At 39.1% G+C, this 27,106-nt stretch overlaps 3 protein-coding genes across 6 annotated transcripts in view; 2 read left to right on the top strand and 1 right to left on the bottom strand.

Annotated features, from left to right (window-relative positions):
- LOC145478976 (uncharacterized) overlaps positions 1–262 on the top strand; it is a 2,012-nt gene extending 1,750 nt beyond the window's left edge. The window contains exon 2 of the mRNA XM_081457201.1: positions 1–262. This exon is cut by the window's left edge and continues 646 nt beyond it. The gene's annotated coding sequence lies outside the window, so the exon portion shown is untranslated.
- Positions 1–20,923, bottom strand: part of LOC145478842 (swi5-dependent recombination DNA repair protein 1 homolog) — a 24,530-nt gene extending 3,607 nt beyond the window's left edge. Inside the window, exons 1-5 of one of the 3 annotated variants that reach the window (XM_081457034.1) lie at positions 20,807–20,923; positions 18,331–18,392; positions 16,610–16,708; positions 14,297–14,545; positions 12,464–12,649 (exon numbers count right to left, since the gene is read on the bottom strand). In XM_081457034.1, the coding sequence (XP_081313160.1) occupies positions 12,467–12,649; positions 14,297–14,545; positions 16,610–16,708; positions 18,331–18,392; positions 20,807–20,846 (633 nt within the window). In that variant the 5' untranslated portion in view covers positions 20,847–20,923 and the 3' untranslated portion in view covers positions 12,464–12,466. Of the gene's footprint in view, positions 1–12,463; positions 12,650–14,296; positions 14,546–16,609; positions 16,709–18,323; positions 18,958–20,806 lie in introns of those variants that run through there. The other 2 variants (XM_081457040.1, XM_081457027.1) reach the window with 2 other exon arrangements.
- LOC145478733 (uncharacterized protein C3orf38 homolog) lies at positions 17,960–27,026 on the top strand. Of its 2 annotated transcripts, XM_081456856.1 has the most exons (5): positions 17,960–17,988; positions 18,328–18,361; positions 20,982–21,112; positions 22,794–22,972; positions 24,122–27,026. In XM_081456856.1, exons 3-5 carry the CDS (start codon positions 20,992–20,994, stop codon positions 24,680–24,682), a joined length of 861 nt encoding a protein of 286 aa, XP_081312982.1. In that variant the 5' UTR covers positions 17,960–17,988; positions 18,328–18,361; positions 20,982–20,991; the 3' UTR covers positions 24,683–27,026. The 2 variants fall into 2 exon arrangements, with proteins under 2 accessions (XP_081312982.1, XP_081312974.1); XM_081456848.1 differs by lacking the exons at positions 17,960–17,988; positions 18,328–18,361 and having other exon boundaries at positions 20,979–21,112.
- Positions 27,027–27,106: the final 80 nt, after the last annotated feature.

The raw sequence follows: 27,106 nt of genomic DNA on the forward strand, positions 1-27,106 counted from the left end.
GGTTAAGCAACTGGCCTTGCGTTGATGTTCGGATTATTTGAAAAAAATCAAGTATGCTATGATAATAAATCGCGAGAACGTGCTTTAAAAAGGTTAAACTGCTTATTGAAGTTGTCTTTCAGCTCACTGAGTTAATAAAACCCTATCATGTTACAGTTGAGACCAAAACGAATTTGAGTTCGAAACGTCCTTCTACGTATAATCCATCAAACACGAGAGAGACTGTTTCATCACATTTTAAAACACCAAGAAGAGAGTTGTAAATAGAGACTTTTAGATGCCACGTGCAAACGCTGAAATCGAGTAAAATAACCCTTTTTCTACGAAACAGATAACTTTTTCAGGCAAATCAACAACTACCTAGCCTTTTATTGTTGTTTGTAGAAAGGCACTAATCCTTAGTGGAAATCCAATATGGCGGCGGCTTAAGACGAACGTGTGTTTTATGATGCGTTATTTGTTTAGAAAGTTTCACATCCTAGAAAACATTTTCTATATATTTTTCTTTTGTTAATTGAGTAATTTTGACAATTTCCATTGCATTGAGAGGATGATTCCTAGTCGCTACAATTTACTCCAATCTAATCCAATCGAAATCTACTAACGTACGAACGGCGAGCGGCAAACATCTAACCTCAAACCCAAGTTAGACGTTTGCGGTAATAAACGTGGATCTAAAGGTCTCTAATAAAACGCATAGCAGAGTATTTTGAGGAACTTCGAGTGCGTGGAAACGTCATGAAACGCTGTCTGGAATGTTCCGTAAGCTAAATCTAAGGAGAAAACGAAGAAATTAAAGGAAAAAATCTTTGCTCGCGCTGCCTAACCTTTAGTTCTCACTTAATCACAAAGTAAAACCTCTCTTTAAAGGTCCTCCAGCAGCACGTCACTTCGCTCTCAAGATAGTCTGTGAACAGGCTCCGGCTGGAAGGGTTTGACCGTGGCCGGAAAGGTCAAGAAGGAACTGGATCACACTGAAGTGGCCGAGAGGGAGTGGGTTGGGGGGCGGGGCGTCAACTCTTCTCATCTCTCTTTTCTCCTCTTTCTTCCTCCCGCTTTACCTTCGCCCCTCGACTAGAGACAGGCTACTCTCAAGATCGCGTAGAGCCGTGAAAACCCGACCGTCAGAGTTTTGCATGTGCACAGAAAATAACACTTTGGAGGGAGGGGAGAAAAGGCTAATTTCGCGTGCTAACCTACTACGGTGATACGTATATATGTAGAAAAAGAAATTCTCCTTTCTCTCAATTTCATTAGTCTGGGAGATACTGCAATCTTTATTTAAAACTTTAAAAAAATGTACACCTGGTGTAACGGGAAGTGCATAACAACACAAGCCCGACCATGTTTTTTTTAAAAATAAACATGTTAGCGTGAATATCTACAAGATCAGCTTTCTTCAAAACAAAGTTTAACATAACATTACTGTGACATTACTTTGTGGCTCGTTGCTACCACAACTTGAGAGAATTTTCCTCGGCTTTAACCATGTCATTCGAGGACGATTCATCCATTACTAGAGCCTAAACTTGGCCTTCCTTGGCAATCTTCCGATCTCTTTAATACTGAATGTGTATTACATCTCAGTGTGAGATGTCAAGTAAAAACTATCCCTTTGTAATTTACAAATTACGATCTTGGAAAAGGCCTCTTTATTCTAAAGCAGGTGTCTTCCCTATTGAAGGTTGCCACTGTATCAACTCTTTCTATTTTATACCGCGACAAATGTCATGTTCTGAGTTTAAAAAATTGACGAGTGAATACTCGCTTCATTTCTTGATCACAAACCCACATTCCTGGGGGACACGATTTTGTGGCTCGTCGCCGCTCCAAACGCGGAGAATTTTGCTCTTTAACAATGTTATTTGAGGACGATTCATCCAGGACTAGAACCTCAACTTGGCCTTCATTGGTAATCTCGGATCTCTTTCCTCTTGAACATGTCCAGACTCCTGGCGGACAAGCCTGGGACGGCTTGACCTTGGCTACAAGACTACCATCTTGTTGGGATGTTTTGAGTGCTCTCTTAAGTTTCTGCTTCAACAGTCTGTCCTTTTTATGGACCAACATTCCTAGGGAACAACTTTCCGGGTCTTCTTTCTCTCTTAATTGTACAGCTCTTTCAAGTTCGTCTCGTGTCCAAATTCCCGAAGGATAAGATTTTACGGCAGGTCGTTGCACCGTCTGAGAAATGTCATCCACTTTGGCAATCGCTGATCGTTTACCAGTTGAACAGGTCCAGATTCCCGGGGGACAACCTTCAGAGACCTGAGACAGTTCCAACCTCTCAGTGATGAGACCACAACAGGCTGACTGGATGTAAAAGGCACAGAAAATGATGCAAATGGCTGAAAAGTACATTCCCAAGCTTAGAACAAAAACGTTGATGTATCAACTGTTTTCTGGAATTGCTCTGGTTCTAGGTTCTGGTTCTGCTCTGGTTCTGCCGAATGAAACTAGTAAAAGTGTGCTGTTCTTTGCTCTTTTTATTAGCGATCAACAGCTGACGAACAGCAACGTTTTACTTTTCAACTGCAAGTGTCAAGTAGTCTCCGCTATTGGTAATGAAAATTGTATGTTTGTTGTTCTCAGCACAGAAGGAACACGTGTTACATCACAACAACACTTGATGATACTTGGTGGCGTTGGGCCTGTGACGCGTGAAAAATATAAGAAATATAACAGAAACAGCGGTGATAAACAAAAAATATTTATCAACGTTGTTTGTGTTATATTTTTAATCAAGCTACGATGGCCGAAGAACACCATCGTTGAAGACGATTCTTGGTAATCACTTGATTATAAGAGCGTTAAGAGACTTCTTCACTAAGTAACAGTGACGCAAGATCACCGTAACCGTCATTTTGAAATTTTAACGACAAAGAAGACCCTGGCAATATTAAAATAGTCTGTGTGGTTTCCGCTGTTATCCGCGTGTAATTTGTAGAGTTTGACACCTCTTATTTTTCCAAAGTGCTAGTTTTTTTCGGGGGTCTGGAAGGGTATTCTCCGGATCCGGTATTTACCCAAAATACGGTGCGGGAATCGGGAAAACGATGAATATTTTGACGGGACCCAGGATTTGACTGCTCCTAGCGAAGCGGAACTCGCCAAAATTTGGGCAAGGGATGGGGATTTTTTTTCCCAGTCTGTCGGGAATTCGGGAAATCATCACGACCCAAATAAACTTTCTAGCGGCCCAAGAGAATCAACCAGGCGAGCGCTAAGGGGTGTATGCTTTTAAATCAAACTATAGAGTGTTCCTCGTTAATACTTATCTAACTGAAACTGTCAGAGGGTATTTTGTTTCAACCAGATGCCAAAAAAGTGCACGTGGTGTAATAGCATACCAGTTATTAACTCGATGCTCAATTAACTCAATCGCTCAAGCTCCTCAGTCTCTTCAGAGGTTCACATTTATTGTAACCTTGATGGGATCTTTTTAACAGCTTAACCGCTAGATGGCCGTAGATATGTCAAATAGTGATGCCAGCTCTGCTACAGTACGAGTTTTGGTCTCGTTTTATCTTGCGCCAACCGACCATACTTCCACGTCTCGCGTCAGAACCTCGGCGATCTGTGAACATGTTGGTTAATTGCATTTTGTATTATTACGCCGGGCCCGGCTGTTTGATTAAATGTTGCAAGTTATGCTGTTTCTGATCACGGGTGTCATATTTATCTTTGTCCGGCTTAGCCAGAGATAGCTGTAGCTTTCCTTCTGAAAGCTATAAGTCTGTCTTTCAGAGACGTTCTTATGTTTCTTCCATCAATTTCATCGTGCTTTTTGTCCTTCCAGTTTGTTCGTTCTGGCACTGCAAAATTGGAGGTTCAAGCGCAATTCTCTCGACTATTTTGCGTGTTGTTCACGATATTGCGTGGTTTGGTTCAGGAAAAAGCTCTGAATTTAGGAGTTCTTACTATGATTGTTCATCCAGCTCCACGTTGTGGAAAAGGAAAGATCGAGAAGGAACTGAAAGAGAGTGAAGTCGCCGAGGGGAGCGGGGTTGGGGTTAGGACGTCGACTCCCCTCATCTCTCTTTCCTCCTCTTTCTTCTTCCCGCTTTCCCTTCGCCCCTCGACTAGAGAGCCTGCTTACAGGCTACTCTCAAGATGGCGTAAGGCCGTGAAAACCCGAGCGTCAAGGTTTTGCATGTGCACAGAAAATAACACTTTGGAGGGAGGGGAGAAGAGGCTAATTTTGCAGGCTGACGTATTGCGGTTACACGTGCATATGTAGAAAAAGAATTTCGCCTTTCTCTCAATTTCATCAGTCTAGAAGATACTGCAATCTTTATTTAAAACTTTAAAAAAAAGTACACCTGGTGCAACGGGAAGTGCATAACAACACTAGTCCGACAATGTTTTTTTTAAAAATAAAAATATTAGCGTGTTTTTTTTCTAGATAAACTTTCTTTACCACAAAGTTTAACCTAACATCACTGTGACAAAATTTATGATGTCTCCAGTTTGAAAAATTGACGAGTGACTACTCGCTTCACCGTGACTCAACATCACAGTGTTCTTGACTTCATAACACACAAAGCTCCTTCAGCTCTTGATGACTTCATCACAAACCCACATTCATGGGCACATGACTTTGTGGCTCGTTGCTACCTCGACCTGGGAGAATTTTCCTCGGCTTTAACCATGTTATTCGAGGACGATTCATCCATTACTAGAGCTTGAACTTGGCCTTCGTTGGCAATCAAGATCCGATCTCTTTAACACTGAATGTGTATTACATCTCAAAGTGAGATGTCAAGTAAAACTATCCCTTTGAAATTTACGAATTACGATCCTGCAAAAGGCCTCTTTACTCTAAAGCAGCTTTCTTCACTGTTGAACGTTGTTATAGTATCAACTCTTTTTGTTTTATACCGCGACAAATGTTATGTTCTGAGTTTAAAAAATTGACGAGTGAATACCCGCTTCAGTTTTTGATCACAAATCCACATTCCTGGGGGACACGATTTTGTGGCTCGTCGTCGCTCCAAACGCGGAGAATTTTGCTCTTTAACAATGTTATTTGAGGACGATTCATCCAGGACTAGAACCTCAACTTGGCCTTCATTGGTATTCTCAAATCTCTTTCCTCTTGAACATGTCCAGACTCCTGGCGGACAAGCATTATTAGAGGCCTAGGACGGGTTGACCTTGGCTACAAGACTACCATCTTGTTGGGATGTTTTGAGTGCTTTCTTAAGCTTCTGCTTCAATATTCTTTTCTCTTTATGGACCAACATTCCTGGGGAACAACTTTCCGGGTCTTCTTTCTCTCTTAATTGTACAGTTTCTTCAAGTTCGTCTCGTGTCCAAATTCCCGAAAGATAAGATTTTACAGCAGGTCCTTGCACTGTCTCAGAAATGTCATCCACTTTGGCAATCTCTGATCGCTTACCAGTTGAACAGGTCCAGACTCCCGGCGGACAAGCTTCCGAGACCCTGGACAGTTTCAACTTCTCAGTGATGAGACCACAACAGGCGGAGTGGATGTAAAAGGCACAGAAAATGATGCAAATGGCTGAAAAGTACATTCTCAAGCTTAGAATAAAAACGTTGATGTATCAACTGTTTTCTGGAATTGCTCTGGTTCTAGGTTGGCTGTCTGCCGAATAAAACTAGTGAAAGTGTGCTGATCTTTGCTCTTTTTATTAGCGATCAACAGCTGACGAACAGCAACGTTTTACGTACTTTGCAACCGCAAGTGTCAAGTATTCTCCGCTGCTGGTAATGAAAATGTATGTTTGTTGTTCTCAGCAAAGAAGGAACACGTGTTACCGACATCACAACAACACTTAATGATACTTGTTGGCTTTGGACCGGTGCAACGTGAAAAATATAAGAAATATAACACAAACAGCGATGATAAACAAAAAATATTTATCACCGATGTTTGTGCTATATTTTTAATCAAGCTACGATGGCCGAAGACCAAGAGTTTATATAATATTTCAAATATCTGCGTTGGAGACGATTCTTGGCCGGGTAATCACTTGATTATAACAGCGTTAAGAAACTTCCTTACTAAGTAACAGTGACGCAAGATTACCGTAACCGCCATTTTGAAATTTGAACGACAAACAATACCCTGGGAATATTGCAATAAATATCAAAATGGTCTGTGGTTTCCGCTGTTAACCGTGTCTTATTTCTAGAGTTTGACACCTGTTTTTTTTTTTCTTTTTGCGACGTGCTTCGATGGTCTGGAAGGGTATCCTCGATCGGGATCCGGCATTTTACAAAAATAGGTGCGATAATCGGGAAAACGATAAATATCTTGACGCGACCTAGGATTTGACTGCTTCCCCGGAAGCGGGTCTCGCCAAAATTTGGGCACGGGATGCGGGATTTTTTTCGCCTGTCTGTCAGAAATTCGGGAAATAGTCACGACCCAAATAAACCTTCTAGCGGCCAAAGAGAATCAACTAGGCGAGCGCTAAGTGGCGTACGCTTTTAAACCAAATTATAGAGTATCCTTGGTTAATAGTTATCTGATTGAAACTCTCAGAGGGTATTTTGTTTCAACCAGATGCCAAAAAAGTGCACGTGGTGTAATAGCATACCAGTTATTGACTCGATGCTCAATTAACTCAATTGCTCAAGCTCTTCCGTCTCTTCACAGGTTCACATTTATTGTAATCTTGATGGGATTTTTTCAACAGCTTAACCACTAGAGGCCCTAGATATGGCAAATAGTGATGCCAGCTCTGCTACAGTACGAGTTTTGGTCTCGTTTTATCTTGCGCCGACTGACGATACTTCCAGGTCTAGCACGAAAACCTCGGCGATCCATGAACATGTTGATTACTTGCATTTTGTATTATTACGCCGGGCCCGGCTGTTTCATTAAATGTTGCAAGTTATGCTGCTTCTTATCACGGGTATCATATTTACCTTTGTCCGGCTTCGCCAGAGATAGCTGTAGCTTTCCTTGTGGAAAGCTATAAGTCTGTTGTGGAAAGCTATAAGTCTGTCTTAGAGAGATGTTCTTATGTTTCTTCCATCAATATCATCGCGCATTTTGCCCTTCCAGTTTGTTCGTTCTGGCAATGCAAATGCAGATGTTCACGCGCAAGTCTCTGAACTATTTTCGTGTTGTTTATGATACTGTGTGGTTTTGCCCAGGAAAAAGCTTTGAATTTAGGAGTTCTTACTATGATTGTTCATCCAGCTCCACGTTGTGAAAGATCGAGAAGGAACGGAAAGAGAGTGAAGTCGCCAAGGGGGAGTGGGGTTCGGGTTGGGGCGTCGACTCCCCTCATCTCTCTTTTCTCCTCTCTCTACTTCCCGCTTTCCCTTCGCCCCTTGACTAGGGAGCCTGTTTACTGGCTACTCTCAAGACGGCGTAGAGCCGTGAAAACCCGAGCGTCAGGGTTTCGCATGTGCACAATAAACAACACTTTGGAGGGAAGGGAGAAGAGGCTAATTTCGCAGGCTAAAGTAATACGGTGATATGTACATATGTAGAAAAAGAATTTCGCATTTCTCTCAATTTCATTAGTCTGGGAGATACCGCGATCTTTATTAAAAACTTTAAAAACAAGCGCACCTGGTGTAACGGGAAGTGCATAACAACACTAGCCCGACAATGTTTTTTTTTTTTTTTTAAATAAATATGTTAGGTGTTTTTCTTCTAGATAAACTCTCTTCACCACAAAGTTTAATATAACATTACAGCGACAAAAGTTATGATGTCTTCAGATCGAAAAATTGACGAGTGACTACTCGCTTCACCATGACTCAACATCACGGTGTTCTTGACTTCATCGCACACAAAGCTTCTTCAGTTCTTGACGACTTCATCACAAACGCACATTCACGGAGACACGACTTTGTGGCTCGTTGCTACCTCGACTTCGGAGAATTTTCCTCGGTTTTGACCATGTTATTCGAGGACGATTCATCCATTGCTAGAGCTTGAACTTGGCCTTCCTTGGCAAGCTTCCGATCTCTTCAATACTCAATGTGTATTACATCTCAATGTAAGTAAAAACTATCCCTTTGTAATTTACGAGTTACGATCCTGCAAAAGGCCTCTTTATTTTAAAGCAGCTGTCTTTCCTATTTTAAAATTGAAATTGTATCAACTCTTTCTATTTTATACTGCGACAAATGTTATGTTCTGAGTTTAAAAAATTGACGAGTGAATACTCGCTTCATTTCTTGATCACAAACCCACATTCCTGGGGGACACGATTTTGTGGCTCGTCGCCGCTCCAAACGCGGAGAATTTTGCTCTTTAACAATGTTATTTGTGGACGATTCATCCAGGACTAGAACTTCAACTTGGCCTTCATTGGTAATCTCGGATCTCTTTCCTCTTGAACATGTCCAGACTCCTGGCGGACAAGCCTGGGACGGGTTGACCTTGGCTACAAGACTACCATCTTGTTGGGATGGTTTTAGTGCTCTCTTAAGCTTCTGCTTCAACAGTCTGTTCTTTTCATGGACCAACATTCCTGGGGAACAACTTTCCGGGTCTTCTTTGTCTGTTAGTTGTTCAGTTTCTTCAAGTTCGTCTCGTGTCCAAATTCCCGAAGGATGAGATTTTACAGCACGTCGTTGCACCGTCTGAGAAATGTCATCCACTCAAATAGTGCTGCCAGCTCTGCTACAGTAAGAGTTTTGGTCTCATTTTAACTTGCGGCCACCGACGATACTTCTAGTTCTAGCGCCAAAACCTCGGCGATCCACAAAGAGTAATTCAAGATTCCGCTGAGCGGCGACGAACACAAAGACCTGTTCAATTTCGTGAAGCACTTAAAAGCTTCACTGGGTTAGCTGAAATCGCTAAGAGTAAAGGCTTCGGAGAAAACCTCAAGGTCACGATTGCCATATCGTGCTCTTTTATCGTACCTATGAGGTACAAAAAGCTATTTCTTTTTACAGGAGTCTTTAAAGATTGACAATAAAGTTGACAGTTACTTGTGACAATACACTGGCTACTCTTACGCAGCTCGTTTCGTCCCGGCCATGGGACTCGTCAGAGACCTTTCCGCTTGGCAAACTCGTTGGGAGTGAAAAAGGAGCGGGAATGCGGGATCAGGACCCTGCCCCCTTCTGGACCCATTTTTCCGCTCATTTATACTGCAAGATATGTTTTAAGCTCTCTAAATGCTACCTCTGGAGGGACAAAGTTTGAAATATTCCGTGAAAATGTTGGTTACTTGCATTTTGTGTTATTACGCCGGGGCCCGGCTGTTTGATTAACTGTTGCAATTTATGCTGCTTCTTATCACGGGTGTCATATTTATCTTTGTCCGGCGTCGCTGTTCGTTACTGGCACTGCTAATGTAGATGTTCACCCGCGAATCTGTGGACTGTTTTGTATGTTGTTTATGATATTGTGTGGTTTTGTTTAGGAAAAAGCTCTGAAGTTAGGTCGTGGAACAGGAAAGGTCGAGAAGAAACTCAAAGAGAGTGAAGTCGCCGAGGGGGAATAACGTCAAGGGTGGGGCGTCCACTCCCCTCATCTCTCTTTTCTCCTCTTTCTACTTCCCGCTTTTCCTTCCCCCCTTGACTAGAGAGCCTGTTCACAGGCTACTCTCAAGACGGCGTAGAGCCGTGAAAACCCGAGCGTCAGAGTTTCGCATGTGCACAGAAAAACACACTTTGGAGGGAGGGGAGAAGAAGCTAATTTCGCAGGCTAACGTAATACGGTGATACGTACATATGTAGAAAAAGAATTTCGCCTTTCCCTCAATTTCTTTAGTCTGGGAGATACTGCAATCTTTATTAAAAACTTTTAAATAAAGTACACCTGGTGTAATGGGAAGTGCATAACAACACTAGCTCGACAATGTTTTTTTTCTTAAATAAATATGTTAGAGTGTTTTTCTTCTAGATAAGCTTTCTTTACCACAAAGTTTAACATAACATTACTGTGACAAAATTTATAATGTCTTCAGATCGAAAAATTGACGAGTGACTACTGGCTTCACCATGACTCAACATCACAGTGTTCTTGACTTCATAACACACAAAGCTCCTTCAGCTCTTGATGACTTCATCACAAACCCACATTCATGGAGACAGGACTTTGTGGCTCGTTGCTGCCTCGACCTGGGAGAATTGTCCTCGGCTTTAACCATGTTATTCGAGGACGATTCATCCATTACTAGAGCTTGAACTTGGCCTTCCTTGGTAATCTTCCGATCTCTTTGATACTGAATGTGTATTACATCTCAATGTGAGATGTTAAGTAAAAGCTATCCCTCTGTAATTTACGAATTACGATCCTACAAAAGGCCTCTTTATTCTAAAGCAGCTAACTTCCCTATTGAAGGTTGCCATAGTATCAACTCTTTTTATTTTTTACTGGGACAATTGTTATGTTCTGGGATTGAAAAATTGACGAGTGAATACTCGCTTCAGTTCTTGATCACAAATCCACATTCCTGGGGGACACGATTTTGTGGCTCGTCGTCGCTCCAAACGCAGAGAATTTTGCTCTTTAACAATGTTATTTGAGGACGATTCATCCAGGACTAGAACCTCAACTTGGCCTTCATTGGTATTCTCAGATCTCTTTCCTCTTGAACATGTCCAGACTCCTGGTGGACAAGCATCATTAGAGACCTGGGACGGGTTGACCTTGGCTACAAGACTACCATCTTGTTGGGATGTTTTGAGTGCTTTCTTTAACATCTGCTTCAATATTCCTTTCTTTTTATGGACCAAAATTCCTGGGGGACAACGTTCTGGGTCTTCTTTGTCTGTTAATTGTACAGTTTCTTCAAGTTCGTCTCGTGTCCAAATTCCCGAAGGATAAGATTTTACAGCTGGTCGTTGCACCGTCTGAGAAATGTCATCCACTTTGGCAATTTCTGATCGCTTACCAGTTGAACAGGTCCAGACTCCCGGCGGACAACCTTCAGAGATCTGAGACAGTTTCAACTTCTCAGTGACGAGACCACAACAGGCTGAGTGGATGTAAAGGGCACAGAGAATGATGCAAATGGCTGAAAAGTACATTCTCAAGCTTAGAATAAAAACGTTGATGTAGCAAATGTTTTCTGGAATTGCTGTGGTTTGGCTGTCTGCCGAATGAAACTAGTGAAAGTGTGCTGATCTTTGCTCTTTTTATTAGTGATCAACAGCTGACGAACGGCAGCGTTTTACTTTTCAACCGCAAGTGTCAAGTATGTTTGTTGTCCTCAGCACTCAGCAAAGAAGGAACACGTGTTACATCACAACAACACTTGATGATATTTGGTGGCGTTGACCGGTGCAACGTGAAAAATATAAGAAATATAACACAAACAGCGGTGATAAACAAAAATATTTGCCACCGCTATTTGTGTTATATTTTTAATCAAGCTACGATGGCCGAAGACCACCATCGTTGAAGAAGATTCTTGGTAATCACTTGATTATAAGAGCGTGAAGAATTGTCCTTACTGAGTAACAGTGACGGAAGATCATCGTAACCGCCATTTTGAAATTTGGCCGACAAAGAAGACCTTGGGAATATAAAAATAAATATTAAAATGGTCAGCGTGGTTTCCGCTGTTATGCCGGTGTAATTTGTAGAGTTTGACACCTTTGTTTTTTGGCCACGTGCTAGTTTTTTCGAATAAGATTGTGAAGTCAAATTTGAAAAAGGTTGGCAGAGGATTGAAAATTCGGTCGCGGTGTCCTGAAAAAATCGGTGAAAACATTGTTTTAGCACATTTTTGACCAAAAGTACAGCAAACTCGTCGCGAGTGTCCCTTTAATTCGGGTGTTCAAAACGATGCCCTACTCAGAACACCTCACTTTTGGAGTTATTTACGAAGGGACAAAACAGCTTAGTGTTACTGTAGAACGAAGTCTGAATGAGACGTTATCAACACACTGTGTCGAATCGACACAGTGTAACACTGTTTTATGGTTTTTCATGTCATTATTCCCACAAACAAGGTATTGCTCGAGAATTTGCGTTGTTCTTAGCCTTGAATTTACTTTGTTCATTTTATTTCCTACAATACTTGGATTTAAAATTTCGGTCGTTCCATTTTCCGACACTTTTTATCTCATGTCGGACAAATGTCGAGAAAAAATTTCGGACACTTTGCTGAAGCGTAAATCAAGTAAAATTATGCCAACAAAACCCGAATTAGACTGAAACAATATCTATGAAAATGATAGTTTTACTGCACCCTGAAGGTTTTACAGATACACCGAGGAGAAAATAACACAGATTCTAATTAATTTCGAAATTACGAATCCCAGGCAGTGTCTCAAATAGAGTTTGCTCCACAAAGGGAAGTAAGAGTTATGGAATTACTTAAAGTTTCCGGCACTCTGTACTGTAAATATTTCGGACGCTTAAAAATTTCGGACAGTTCTATTTTGAGACACTTTTTTGTCCGAAATTTTTTGCAAGTATTGTAATTATGCTGGCGGCCAGTATGGCGTCATTATATCTAGTCTCCAAAATTAAATTGGAACAAAATCAAGATGTGTAACCTACAGTTACCTTTCAGTAGAACCCCTCATCTGCATCAGAGTAGTGAATAAGTTCTTTATCGACTTGAAGGTTTGACAAAAGCTGGCCCATGGTAGGTTTAAGATCAACCGGTATTTTGTCCAACAGTCTCTCGGCAGCCTCCTGACTTACAGTCCGCCACTTGTCTATCAAACATTGAAGCTCTTTGAGGTCATTCTACAACATGAATAAATTACGACAACTTATTTCTAGCATTTCCGATGAATGTGTCGTTCCAGAAAATATCCGTACTCCTCCCACAGAAGGGACTGGAATTTCCTGGGGGTGGGGGTTCTCTGAGACCAAAAATTTAAAGAAACGTATGAAGCTTAATTCAAATTTCCAGAGGGGTGGGGGTGGCGGGCCATTTAATTTCCCCCCCTATTTTCTGAAACTGCACAATCTAAAAGAATCAGAATAAAAGTAATGTTATGCAAAATAGTCTTTTCATGGTTACCTTTTTTCATTGGTATTATAATGTAATCCAATGTGAATGCGAGGCAATCTCAGGCAAGAACCACAGAATTGCAGAAATTCTCTTGCATGCATGTTGGATCGTATTGTAATGCAAATGAGAAAAGTTAACGACCACTACGGGTTACCACACCAGTAGATAAAGCCAAGCTTTCTATGGAAAATATGAATTTCTAAAATGGTTTACTGTGGTAGGAAGCAAGTGCCCAATGTGCACGACAAGTGAAATTTAACCACAGAACAGCATCAAGGTCTATTTTCAACGTTACCGTAGAATACCGAAAGTAACGGCCCCTGTTACTTCCAGATTTAGCAGGTAAAAGGGGCCACTACTTTTGGATAGCTTCTAATTTTGGGTAGCCGTTACTTTCGCATGGTTACAAAACATTTGTACGGTAATTCACATTCGTTTCAGACAAAGCGGACACGTGGAGAACAAGGGTACCGGCGACTCAAAACTTAATGACAGCCCTGGTAGGGCGGAAGTATAATGGTCGCACTATATCGCAATGCAACTAACTACATTGTACCATTTGACACTGACAAATACAGGTAATAAATCATAGCTTCAAGAAGCATTCAGTTAAGTTCAAAATAAAATCACAAATAATCCCTCAAGTTATTCAGTAATGCATGCAGTCAGGCTGTTCCATCTGCATTGCGCTTGAGATTAGAGAGACTTTCTCTTTTAGCGACTTCTTCCAAGGGTTGCTACTTTAGGGTGGGCCATTACTTCCCAGGGGACCGTTACTTTTGGGATTCAATAGGAAGGTAAAAATTTAACCATACTTTCAGGAGCCGCTATTTTGAAAGGTAGGGAAGGCGTTACTTTCAGAATTCTACAGTATATCATCATATAGATAGTTTGTGTTGTCATATAGATAATGTGATGCAAGTTCCATGTAAGACTGCATAAATTAGAAAATCAAGCATGCAGGGTTCGTACCCTTTTTCAGAAACAAATTTCCAGGACTTTTCCAGGACTTTTCCAGGACTCAGATTGATTTTTCCAGGACTCTTAAATTCACATTAACCCTTTCACTCCCAAGATCTCAATGCTAATTCTCCTTACTGTCTGTCATACATTTCAAATTTTTTACTTGAGTTTAACAGATTTCAAGAACTTTCCAGGACCAGTAGCCTTTTTCCAGGACTTTCCAGTCCTGGAAAATGCCACAACAAAATTCCAGGACTTTCCAGGTTTTTCAGGACCCGTACAAACCCTTAGCATGACTGAATCCCATTTGGAAACAATCCAGTATCAAACATGTTTACTCTAAAAATGTTTGTGCCAGTGTGAATATTTTAGAAAACGTATGCATGCAAAAAAACTGTAAGCTAGCTACTTACCTTATTTCTGTACATCTTTACAAGATTTAGCTTTCTTAAGGACTCTTCCTTTCCCTGGATCAATTTAATTAAATCCTTTTTTCTTGCCAGCAGCTCAGTTGGTTGTTCAGTTTGACTGCAACTTGGAATGTGATTTTCTGATGTTGACACTAAGGAGCTTCTTCTACATGACTCACTGAAAGTGCTCACATGCACAGTTTCATGATCTTGTCCTAAACATTTAGCTCTTTTAGGTGTACTATAACTTTCCTGTGAAATTGAAAGTAATTTTGATTAATTACTCAAGTAATTAAACTTATTGAGTAAACCTATAACTGGCAACATCTTTGTCACAGATATGTATAGTTACTAAATATGACTGACTGTAATAGGGGAGGCGTGGTAGCCTCATGGTTAGTGCGCTCGTGCGGTCCGGGTTCGAGCCCTGGCCGGGGACATTGTGTTGTGTTCTTGGGCAAGACACTTTACTCTCACAGTGCCTCTCTCCACCCAGGTGTAAAAATGGGTACCGGCGAACTTAATGCTGGGGGTAACCCTGTGATGGACTAGCATCCCATCCAGGGGGGAGTAGAAATACTCCTAGTCGCTTCATGCTACAGAAACCGGGATAAGCTCCGGCCTGATGGGCCACTTGGCTCACATGCAGACTTAACTTAATAGGGGGAGAGTTAAAAAGGAGAGTGGGCTGGGGATACCTTTCCTTCCTCCCTCCACCTGGTTCATCACAATGACAACCTTGTAATCTATGCTAGTTTGATCAAATTATGTAAATTTCCACTACATAAGCAACTAGGCTTGATTGCTGTCAACACTGAGAAGACAGAGGAAGATTAGAAATGTCATAAACTAGCTTCCATCAGGTACATTTGGTAGTCAATGGTTTGTCATTAGCTTTAAGTGAATCTTAGCCAAGTGCTTCAGATAGATGTGTTTCAGGTAAAAAGCCAAATGTGGTCAGCTACCTGATGCATCAAATAAATAGAAACTTCCGATGATTAGGTGAGGTTTCTATGTCTTTATATAATTAGTCATTGAATTCTTGCATTTTGATTGGTTCTTACTTATGATCTATTGGAGGACAGATGTATAGAGGACATCATTAACATTTTTTGTTTCTTTATTACATAAAACATAAGGCGGATAGATACTGTTGATGTTGATGTGCATCTGTTCAGTACTATGTCACAGAAGAAGTCGAAATGCGGTGAGAGAGAACATCAGTGACAAACTCGCCTAATGGTCCAGGTGCCACTGTTTTGTTCTTACCACATTTTGATGTCATCTGAGATCTATTACCAAACAGACCCACAGCAACATGGAATTTATTTGTGAAACTGATCTGTTAGAAATACAGTTGGTAGATTAATATCATACAGTACATTGTTATATGGCTGTGTCTCACAAAGAATTGGGAACTACTGAATTCACGAATTTATTTGGCTGAAATCGATATTGAAAGTGGTCTAGATTTTCCCATCTAGACCGGCAACTAGACCAATGATCTCTTGGGGTGAAAAAATTGCAAACTAAAATGCAAAATTATTGATTGTTATATAGCTGGCAATTTTTCCCACTACAGCGTGCCCATTCATTGGCTAGTTCATCGTCACATGACATCTAACAATGAAACTGTTTCCCGAAAAATGCTGTGAGCGGGCAACATTTTGAAAACTATGACGTCAAACTGGAAACAGTTAACTGTTACCCGCAAAATGTTGGCTGCTGTTACACGTCATTTGTCTTGTAAAGTGATTATTAATTTTGTTTTCCATCAGTTCGACCCATTTGTTTTGCTATATAACAAATCACTTAATGACTGGTCCCTTGGGGAACAGTGAATTTTGTTTCCCTTGAATCTCAATGTTTCCCTCGACTTCGCCTCAGGAGACATTGATATTCTCAGGAAACAAAATTCACTCTTCCCCCTCAGGACTAGTCATTAAGTGTTGACTATTTTCCTCTACCAATATCTACTATTGGAAGTGCCAAAAAGCCTGATGAGAAAAAAAAAAAAAACAAAGAGGACAAGCAAACTTTGGCAGAATTAAGTTCAGCTCATCACCGTTCACAAGCAAAATCTCAGCTAGTACAAACCTGTTAAATTAAACAAATTAATTTTTCTTGCTTGCCATATGATAAAAATTTTATTAACCAAGCTTAGTCAGTCTGTATGGGAAAATCTTAACCTTGGTCACGTGTACAGACCTCACTGCATTCAGTCTGTACTGATGACCTCAGTCAAGATCCTCCCATACAGACCTCCTGCTTAAAGTTGGTAAGAGCTAAATATTGAACATGACTTGAATCCTTTACCTGATAGTAACCTTCAAAACAGCGCTTTATCACAGGAGATACAAATGGCGAGGATGGTCTTCGTGGTCCATACGATCTGCTACTAGATGTTCCTATGTTCTACAAAGAAATAACTTATTTCTAATATAATTGCATGAAATGAAGAAATGGTCCTCATACTTTTTTATAATGTAAGCAATAGGTCAATTTCATTTTAATTTTTAGCATATTAAATGATAATAATTAGCATAAATTGTACAATATTTACAGAGGAAGCCACATCAACCCTAGCTGGTTTTCATGCAGGTCATCTGTCCTGATCGAATTGGAATTTGAAAATGTTGGTTTTCAGGAAGGATGAATATCAGAGAACCCAGAGAAAAACCCTCAGAGCAAGGCAAGAACCAACAACAAACTCAACCTACATATGACACCAAGCCTGAATTGAACCCAGGCCACATTGGTGGGAGTAAAGCGCCCTCACCACTGTGCCAACCCTGCTCCCCACTGGCATGGTGCCAAGGATTACGAGAATTAAACATAAACAAACTTAATTGAGGATACACTGAGGTTGGTTAAGAGGTTGAATATATAATTCTTTTTTCTTTATTTTTCTAGAGCTTGGCATCATGTTATAATTTTAATATACCAAAATTGGCCTTATGCAATGAAAGTAATTTGAAAAATTCAGGGCTTCTTGCAGAAAGTTACTGCAATAATGATGTCTGGCTGCTTGCACAAAAAAAGCTTAGTTTTGACAGCTTACTAGCACTCTTACAAGAAAAAATGATATCGTGAGAAATTGCTAATGCAAACAACAAAATTACAATATTCAATAAAATATGTGAAAATTTTTTGTAAACTTTCCTTTCCTTTTGCTTTTCATCCCTTTGCCTGTAGTTCCTTTTTTTATTTTGTTGTTGTTAACTTAGACTTAATCTGTACATTCTTTTACTAATCCATAGTGTCTTCTTTTTCTTTTTCTTTCCCCTTTTCTTTTTGAAATTAAGTCTTGTAATTTAATCATATTTGTGCACGCAAAATTATTAAAATCTATGTAATTGCAAATTACAAACTAAGTGAATAATAAGCTATTTAATTATGTACTTCAAATTATAAATATCAATTCAAGGTACTAACAAAAATTTTAAAAAAGGTGTAAAGAAGCTGCATTAGTATTGTAAGTAGTGTCAATAACCGTGTTGTACTGTAAGCAGGATAAACTTTTTAAATAAAAAAATAAACTAATAATAATAATAATAATAATGTTCTATTTTCTATCATGTTGCTTCAAATTCATCATATTAACACCTGTGTCTATAGCTCATTGTAATAAAAGAACACAGATGAGCCATCATCACAGAAGCATGACCTCATCCCTCTACAGATGCATGCCGATGGTGGGTCATAATAAAATGTTTGTTGAGACATTGACTTAGGAACCATTAGAGAAACAGCTCTTGATGGGTGCTCAAGATATTATATTATTTTAAAAAATTACTTATGAGAAAGTGCATGGGAAAGGCTGTTTTGGTATCACAAAAGAAAAGACAGAACGTAAGGGGTAAAGTGTCAACTGCTAATAAGGCAAACTAACAAACATTCACTTTTTAGTAAACTCTAGAAACTAGCATTTTCCTTTTCTTTCAATGCCCATCGTATTTCCTAAAGAGAATAGAAAGCATTTTCTCTTTGTTTCTATTACGTTATAAAAACACAGTTTTCTATTTCTTACATAGTACCTGTGGAGTTGTACAAGCAGCATTTCTTGAGGTAGGTGTATTGGGCTGTAACATTACAGAACCTGTAAAAGTAAACAATTCTGACCATTTCACTACATTATCTTGCAACATTGCTAATCACATTGATGTGTTGACACAAATACGAAGTGACATAAGGTTTGAATTACAATGGAAAAAGATTAGATAAGAATGAGTTTTTTTTTTATTATTGCAATGCACAAAACTATTTACACGACTTTCATTACAATACTTTACTACTTTACTATACATAATAAACAGGACTTATGGTTTAACACAAGATAACAATGAGTGCTTTCAATAAGACCCAGCATGTGCCAGAGCTTCCATGGAAGCTTCTGTTGTAAATTACCAGTGTAATGTTTTTTTGGTTGATTGACTGATTGAATGACTGGCTGACTGACTGACTGACTGGCTGACTGACTGACTGACTGACTGACTGACTGACTGACTGACTGACTGACTGACTGATTGACTGATTGACTGACTGATTGATTGATAGATCGATTGATTGATTTAAATATAATTGTCATTGTTTTACCCAAAATTAATCACCTAGGGGGATAACAATGTTTTGAAAAAGTGGTCTTTCTGGAGGAAGTTGTTATGAATTTCTCTTACTGCTTTCTTAAGGGTTCTGAAACAGGATAGCCACTTACTTGAAATCTTATTGAAAGTACTGGTCAAGAAAATTAAAAAAATTGAGACATAGTGTCCTCAATGAGGCATGCCTTTAAATTATAACTAATTTTGTTTTTTTGTGGTTACTGGCTTTAGCCAGTCACCAATATATCATCAGACATGTTAGTAAGTAAGTAAGATAGTCCATGACTTTTCAAAAGCTTTTGGAACAATGAATCTCGTGAAGTGAGACGGAAACTATTCACCTTAAGTCAGGATTCTCCGACATGATTCTAAAATGCTCTGCTGGCAAAAAGCCATCTGATAAGATACACCTGATAAAATCTTTCGCTTCATTTCTTCATATGCAAATTCTGGATTCTTTATTATTGAAATACTGACAGATGCTGCAAATAAACTTATATGCAGAAGAATAATTTTAGCGTCATCTGTTCACTAACTCTAAAGGATGTCATTGGTTTTGTGAAAAGTTTTTTTTCAATACATCTAGCTTGGGTCATTGAAGTCACCGTCCTATACGAAAAATACACATCTTAAAGCATTTCACATTTGGCGACATGACGGGACTAGTGAAATATTCCCGTGTCCAGTGCCATTTCCCATCCTGGCCTTGCCATCCTTGCATCGTAAAAAGGTACCTTATGCTGCCAACGCAGAGAACATATGTGTCAAGTATTTAAATTTCAAAAGAAATATTTTGCAATAAAATTAAAACTCAGCAATTCTTTTTTGCACCACTGTGGTTATTTACTATCCAGTAACAACATGTCCTCTTAGAGGGCTTTTGTTTTAACCCTTTGACCCCCAAGGACATATATACACATCCTGAGTGGTCGTGCTCTTTGTACCACTTGTGACATCATCAATATAAAATGTCACCAGATATTCTTGATAAGCCAATAGCAGAGCTAGGATAGATCTTTCCACATCACAGTCAGTTTTGGATATCAATGGCATTCTGACGTAGCAAATTGAAAAAACACAACATTACCAGTTTTGGTGCAAAAACAGCACTGGTAAAATGGCCCACTATACCTATAATTGATCAAGGTCCCATTTCTAGGCTTTCCTTATAATTAAGACCCAACTTTTTTGGGCAGCCAGAAAGAATATGCAACACAAAAGTTAGCGAAAGTAAAAGGGTCAAGAAAAAGGAGAGGAAAGGGGCAAGAAAAAAACTGGGACGGGTAATTGCCAAAAAACAAAAGTCTAAATTTTGGCTTATGCGCATGCACCAAATTGAAATATTGCACAATTTTGTACCTAATCTTTGGGAAATCTATCTTTTTGGTACAAAATAGCTTTTTTAGCAAAACTTAGGCCCATTCAGCGTCATGGCAGCCAAAAAACTGATTTAACGATCGGTGTAAGTAATCACATCATTTAATGTGCAATTGACACATAACATTGCATCGTGTGATCGCCTGACTAGACATTGTGAAGGGTTATCGATCAAAATTAACCAAGTGCAGTAAGACATTACAATTTGTAGCCTTTAACAGAAGTGTTAATCAAGCTGATTCAAGTGACCCTGACTGTAGACGGCTGTAGATGAGGTAGAAACTAACCATTGACGCATAGCCTGCGAACAGACTCCTGGCGAGGACGGAAAAAAAAAGAATTCGGCGAGCGCGAAACAGAAGCCTGTTTGCAGGCTATTGGCGCATGGTGATGAAACAAAACCAAACTCCAAATCAAGTGCTCAACCGGACGAGGCGGGAAAAAAAGAAGAGTTCTAAGGTCGGAGTATTAAGATATATTTTAGTTTGCATAACAAGCGTTTTCTTTCGTTAATTACGGAGTAAAAGACTCATACCTTCGTAATTTTTCGAAATCCCCGCCACATCGTTCTCCATGTTTTTATTTGCGTGTACGTAAGACGCATGAGCATAAATAGATGGTTACTGACCAAAACCGCGTGGGCTCTGTCATAATGGTGAAAGAGAAAGTAGCTTCCTACCCATTCGGATTTGAATTTTTAATTTGAACAGTGCTTGAATCATGTTGTCAGACAAGGAGAAAGAAGGGTGCAAAACCATCCTGAACAAACTTCCTCAACAGGATTTGATAACACTTACCGATACAGTTACCAACCGCTTGGTTTCACCAGAAAATGCCAGTGGTAAGATTAATTATTTGTACATAACACTACATAAGCACACTTGTTCTTCTTTCAATATGTCTCGGAGTTACTTGCAGCTTGGGTAGGCCATCTTCGAGCTTCTTTTTGTATACTAGGTTGCAGCAGTGAAATGGATTTCATCACCAGATATTTCTAAGTTTTAAAAAGACTCTGTCCCCCCGTTTGGGGGGCAGTACTTAGCCAATGTTTATTTATACAGCTGTTTTTTGAAAGGTTGTCCCACAAAAGCGTATGAGCGTACGCGACGATGTCGAAAGGTATTATGGGTACTGGTGGCTTAAGGTGTCTTGATGGAAGCTGCAAGGTGTTTCAGCGTGATAGAAAGAAACAGCACAAGCATTGTATTCATGCTTCCCTTTCCTTCTTGCTGAAACACCAAGAACCTAAATTAAGTAACAATAAACTATCACTGGGCATTGTGGCGTATGCTTAAGTTTTGTAGGACAACCTTTGTTGAAACAGCTGTATGCAATATGCGTGCCACTGTGGATTTGAAATCCTGCCCTGTATAGGACAATTTTGACAATCTGTTGACAGGTTTGGTCTGCATTGCAAAAATGAGAAGGGGAAGCATGATGGTGGGGAAGGGCCATATGCCGAAAAGCCTGTTGAGGAATAGAAATGAAAAAAACAAGGGTTTTGCAATTGCCTGTTAAAGATTTAATGCAGGAAATTTGAGAGGACATCTTATACTTTGATCCAAAACCTTTTCAAGATTTTCAAGATTGAAGGATTTCAAAATGAGACCGGCCAGTATTAGTGCATTGAGCACTTGAAGATTGGTCTGAAAGTTGACAGATCAGATACGTTTCTGTGTTTGCAATGCCTGTGGAATGAAATTACAGAACGCATTTTAGTGTTACAATTCCATGCGTGCAAATCTGCAACTGGGAAGAGAATGAAACCACCGCAAACGAAGTTGACGATGACTGATATAATTTCATGAAACAAATAATTACTATTTACGGCCATTCTCGCTCATACTTTAGATTGATTTAGAACTATATTTCTCCATCTTTGCGAAGAATATTAGCTATCAAATATTCGGCTCAATGTTTTTGCTTTTCCTGCTAAGATTTGCATTGTCCCTTGGAGTTTTCCCTTGGGGGGATTAACAAAACATTTGATTGACATGTTAGCATTCCAATCCAATGAGAACAGTCCGTACTCCAGCATACAGGAATGATAAAAATGGCAGGGAATCAGGGCTGGAGGTTTCTTGTTTCTCCAACCAGGCTTCTCGTGGCATCACTGCTCTCACCACTTGCTTGCATGTTCTACCCAAACTAAACTGTCAGCTACGCAGGCTATATGTTATCCTTTGTCCACTTATTGTGCCAAGTTGGAAGAGCATTGATTGATAAAACAAAAGTTGTGTGTAGTAGTACAGCAAGCAAAAGAAAGGAGATTAGGTTATTAGGGTAAAAAGAAAGAAAGGAAAGACGGCAAGCACCATATAGAGCCTGTGTATAAAGTCAGGTGTTATGGGGGGTTACCATTATCCAAACAAAGGCAATGGTATGGCCAAAGGACCATGAACTATATGTAAAAGATAACTAAAAGATCAACAAAATCATAATATTGTTAGGGAGTTCAGAATGCATGATGAGTAATTTAAAGTACAAAACAATAAATTATTAGCTGATCACTCTCATTGCAGAGGCAGTTGATGCCATAGTAACCTACAGCCATACTGCATCTCAGTTGTTGAGAAGGAAGAAAGTGAAAAGGGAACACATTTACCAATACTTGGCTGAAAATGGCATGATTGAGCCTGTTACGTCAGATAAGCCAAGTCTGATAAGAAAAGCAATGCTGTATTGGGGATCACCTCAACAGGTAAGTTGCACTTTCCTTTGTGTGTCAAGTGGATACCATTGGTTAACCAAATCCAGTAAGATTGATTTGATTCTCAAATAGATCGGACAAGGAAGAAAAGGAGGAGGAGAGACACATGTAGTTCTTGAGCTGCAATATTCAGCACCAGTGCACTCTCCCTGTTCCTTACTCTATCCTTCATATGGTTAGAATTCTCAACAGAAAACAACAAATCCAGTGGTAGATTTTCATTGGCTCCAGAGATACAAGTAGCAGTAATGGCCTATTCTGGCTTCACAAAAATTATACAAGACTTCAGTTTTCTTCTGTAGCTGCTTTTATAGCCACTTCATAAATAACAAATGCTATACAGAAGGTCTCTATTTGGCTATATGTGAAAGATTTTATTGTTAGGGAATGCTGACAAAATGCTGGAAGGATAGACTGTGATGGACTTGCAGGTCCTCATTAGGGATAGTTAAGTGGGGTCCGCTTAATATAGGTTTCACTGTACTTATTTATACTCCATAAATTTCTAAAACCAAGTTAAGGTGGCTTACTGCAGTTTTTCCCAGTATCAACAGTGCAAGCTTTGATTTTCTGCTTGTCGACAGTATTAGTCACATGGCAAAAATGACTCAAGTAACAATGAAAAAAAAGAAAACACCCCCAGCCCTTGAATTTTGTTATATGGTGGTTATTTCAAATTGCTTTAAGACATGTGTAAACCAATGAACAGAAAAAGAGATACGATAAAAAAGCAATAAACAACTTGTAAAAGAGTTCTAATTTAATTTGTCTTTTTTTGTTGCACTTGATTAATGGTGTCAGATAAGGAGGCACTTGAAAAAAAGACATGCACACTTTGATTCCCATCAGAGGTTGTAAAAACCTATCAATTTCTTATTCCTTAAATTTTGAGGTAGTGACTTGAGGGTAGATTTTATGAAAAAATGTCATTAGAACTACAAGTTTCCAGTCCTTTTATGTATTATTTGTATAATTTGTTCAAGTGTCTCATATAATGGTTCAAGACTGCAGAAAGAAGTAAAGTGGAATAAAATGTCACTAACTCAAATTAATGTCCAAAATGTGTTGGTGCTGCGGGCTTAGCTCTATGATATTTTTATGGAGGAGTTTTCCAAATAAATCTTTGAATTCCATTTTCAGGATAGTGACGATGAACCTGATCCCACAACAGAGGCCTTAAAACCCACTGCAGCAGTCTCAAGCAATGTAAATACCCCATCACTCGATAGCAACATTGACGGACAACAATTAGCACAATATTTTGTTCCCTGGTTCTACAAAATCCTGAACTCTTTCAATACGTCCCCGGATAACATAGCACAGGAATGGGGCCCACAACATTTTTGGGCTGATGCCAAAGGTTCAGTTCTTATGGTATCAGGTGGCCAAGTGCTGGATGAATTTCAAGGATCATTAGCAGTCAGTGAAAAGTTTCGAGAACTTGTGCATAAAGAAAAACTTGTCTTCAATGCAAATGTAAGTGGAGCAAGGGGCCAAATAGATGCATATGGACTCGTCAAAATATCAGTCGGAGGCACAGTTCATAGATTTTCAGATTGCCTTGGAATTTTTGAGCAATCATTTGGACTTATTCGGGACCCGCAGATGGAGAATAACTGGAAAATAAAATTCACTGAGCTGAAATTAAAGGCACAGCAACACCATGAAGTTGAGGGTTATAGAAAAAAGGCTATAACATGAAATTACTGTAATGTGTCCCTTTTGAAAAATATTGTCAGAAAGTACACCTTTATGGCACATCATATGTGAATCTAAAATGTAATAATGAACTATTAATTTACAGAAGGTGTATTCACAGAAAACTGGCCTGAGTTCCTTGAGAAAAAATTTCATTAGAACTAGAAGTTTCCTGGCCTAAGTTCCTTGAGAAAATATTGCACTCCAGATTTTGCAATTTAAAATGTTTGAATGACCCCTCTACCCTTCCCTCTGGTCATGGAGGCTGGATCATTAGCTCTTGTGGCTCACAACCCAGTTTTGGAACTTTTTTCTCTTCAGTCTATTAAAGACGTTTCACTGATCAGGAAAGAGATGCAATAGTTAATTATATGTAAAACAGTAAGTAAAGTTACAAATACTTCTGGTGAAAGAGATGTTAATAAGCCATTTCCGAGTTGCTTTTTACCTCTGTTTCAAAACGAGTGCTGGTGCACAACCTTTCATATGGAAATGAGTTTGATTTGCGAGACAATGAACATGCAAGAAAAACTCATTTCCATACGAAAGGTTGTGTGCCAAGAAACAGAGGTAACGGCAACTTGGAAATGCTGTATTACAATAACACCACACACAGCTGGACCCCTCTAATTCGAACTCAGTTATTTCAAATTCCCTGTTATTTTGAACTCAAAGCCATTTTCCTTGGATTTGCCCTTGATTTTTTTTTTTCATTCATTTACTATCGGCTATGTTAAACTCGTTTACTTTGAACTCCCAGCTATCTCAAACTGATTTTTGTTTCCCTTGGCATAAAATCAACCTGTTTATGACATCAGACCACATTAGAACATAACTAAAAAGCAACAATTTGGGCTTTTCGTTCCACTTTACTCTTGTACTGGAATGAATTTTTTTTATCTTAGGTGTTTTCTTCTGGCCCTTGGTCAATTAAAAAATACATTCTATCATGATGCTGATTACATGCAAAAAATATCAATTATTGTTTTCATATTTAGTGTCGACCCAGTATTTTTGAACCTCTGCTGTTTCGAGCTATTTTTGTTTTCCTCTCAGAGTTTGAAATAGCAGGGTTCAACCGAATATATTTTTTATCAAATTTGCCAGTGTTCTCAGCTAGTTTTTTGTTTTGTTTTGTTTTGTTTTTACATTTTTACTCATCTTGACCAAACAAGCTTGGTCAATAAAGGATTTACCATGTGGTGCAAAGAGCACTATTTACTGGTGGGACACCACAGGTAGTCTCAACGATAAGAAAAGTACTAGCTTGTGGAGATAATCATATAAACCTATTTGCATGTTATGGTGGCTCACACTGGTTTCCAGCATTTTTCAGCTCATATTTTTTGATGAATAAATATTACCACTCTTTTTTAGTTGATGTAATAATACAGGTATTGAACAAATGCCCAAATTGTTATTGTGTAACAAATTATGTTCTTTTCCATGATGGAGGGCTACCATAGCAATGGTTAAGTCCATTAAAAAATCCTTAAAATTAATATTAGCTTTAAGTGGTCATTTTTCTTTTGATCAAATTGCAATTAGTCTGCAAAACACAAGTTTTTGCCAAGGTTAAAAAACTTAATGTGATGGAGCTAAGAGCCATTTTGATGTTTCAAAATCTTAAAGTGCACCTAACCCCAAAATTTTTTTTTCGCTAAAACGAAGCTACTCATTATTTGAAGTACTTCTGCGAAAAAATGTTTGGATTCAGTTAAATCCTCCTAAACCTGCCCCAACAAATATTTTTTAAACTTTGCAAAAAGCTGAATTTTAACATGCTGATTACAGTTTGATAATGGCAATAGAAGACATATAACATGCACTACAGCTGCCTCCCCCTTCGAATCGATTGTCAGTGAAAATAGTTAACATTGCGTTATTTGATCGTCACGCAACGCTTGTCACGCCAATGGAAGCATTGCGTTAACTATCAAATCATTTTCTCAGCTCATGGTCTTTTAAGTCCTTTACCGTGCTTCAGCATCTTTGAGGATATCGAACTCAAGTCGAGGGTAATCCGGAAAGGATGATAACTTAAACTGCATCCAAAATCAGAGGTCATGCCTTTATAAGGAAAGGAAACTGGGTGACACACCCCATAACAAAAGGAAAGATAAACGCAAACGAATACTCTAAAACGGCGAATTAGGAAATTTCAACATTATTTTCTCCCTGAGTTTATATTTCGCAATTACAATCCTGTTAGATTTTACAGAATCGAAAATACTGTCTTGAAATTGCAATTTTGACCTTGACCAACTTTGATCGCTGATTTGCGTCAGAAATTAAAACGTAACGTGACGTGATGTGACACAAACAAACACAACAAATCGTACTTTTTAACTACGAAATGTACCAACCCAATTACTGACACATCATTCACGACCAAATAAAGGTGAAAACAAACAGTTTTGTCTGTCA

This window comes from Orbicella franksi, chromosome 1, assembly GCF_964199315.1.
Source record: "Orbicella franksi chromosome 1, jaOrbFran1.1, whole genome shotgun sequence".
Lineage (NCBI taxonomy): Eukaryota > Metazoa > Cnidaria > Anthozoa > Scleractinia > Merulinidae > Orbicella > Orbicella franksi.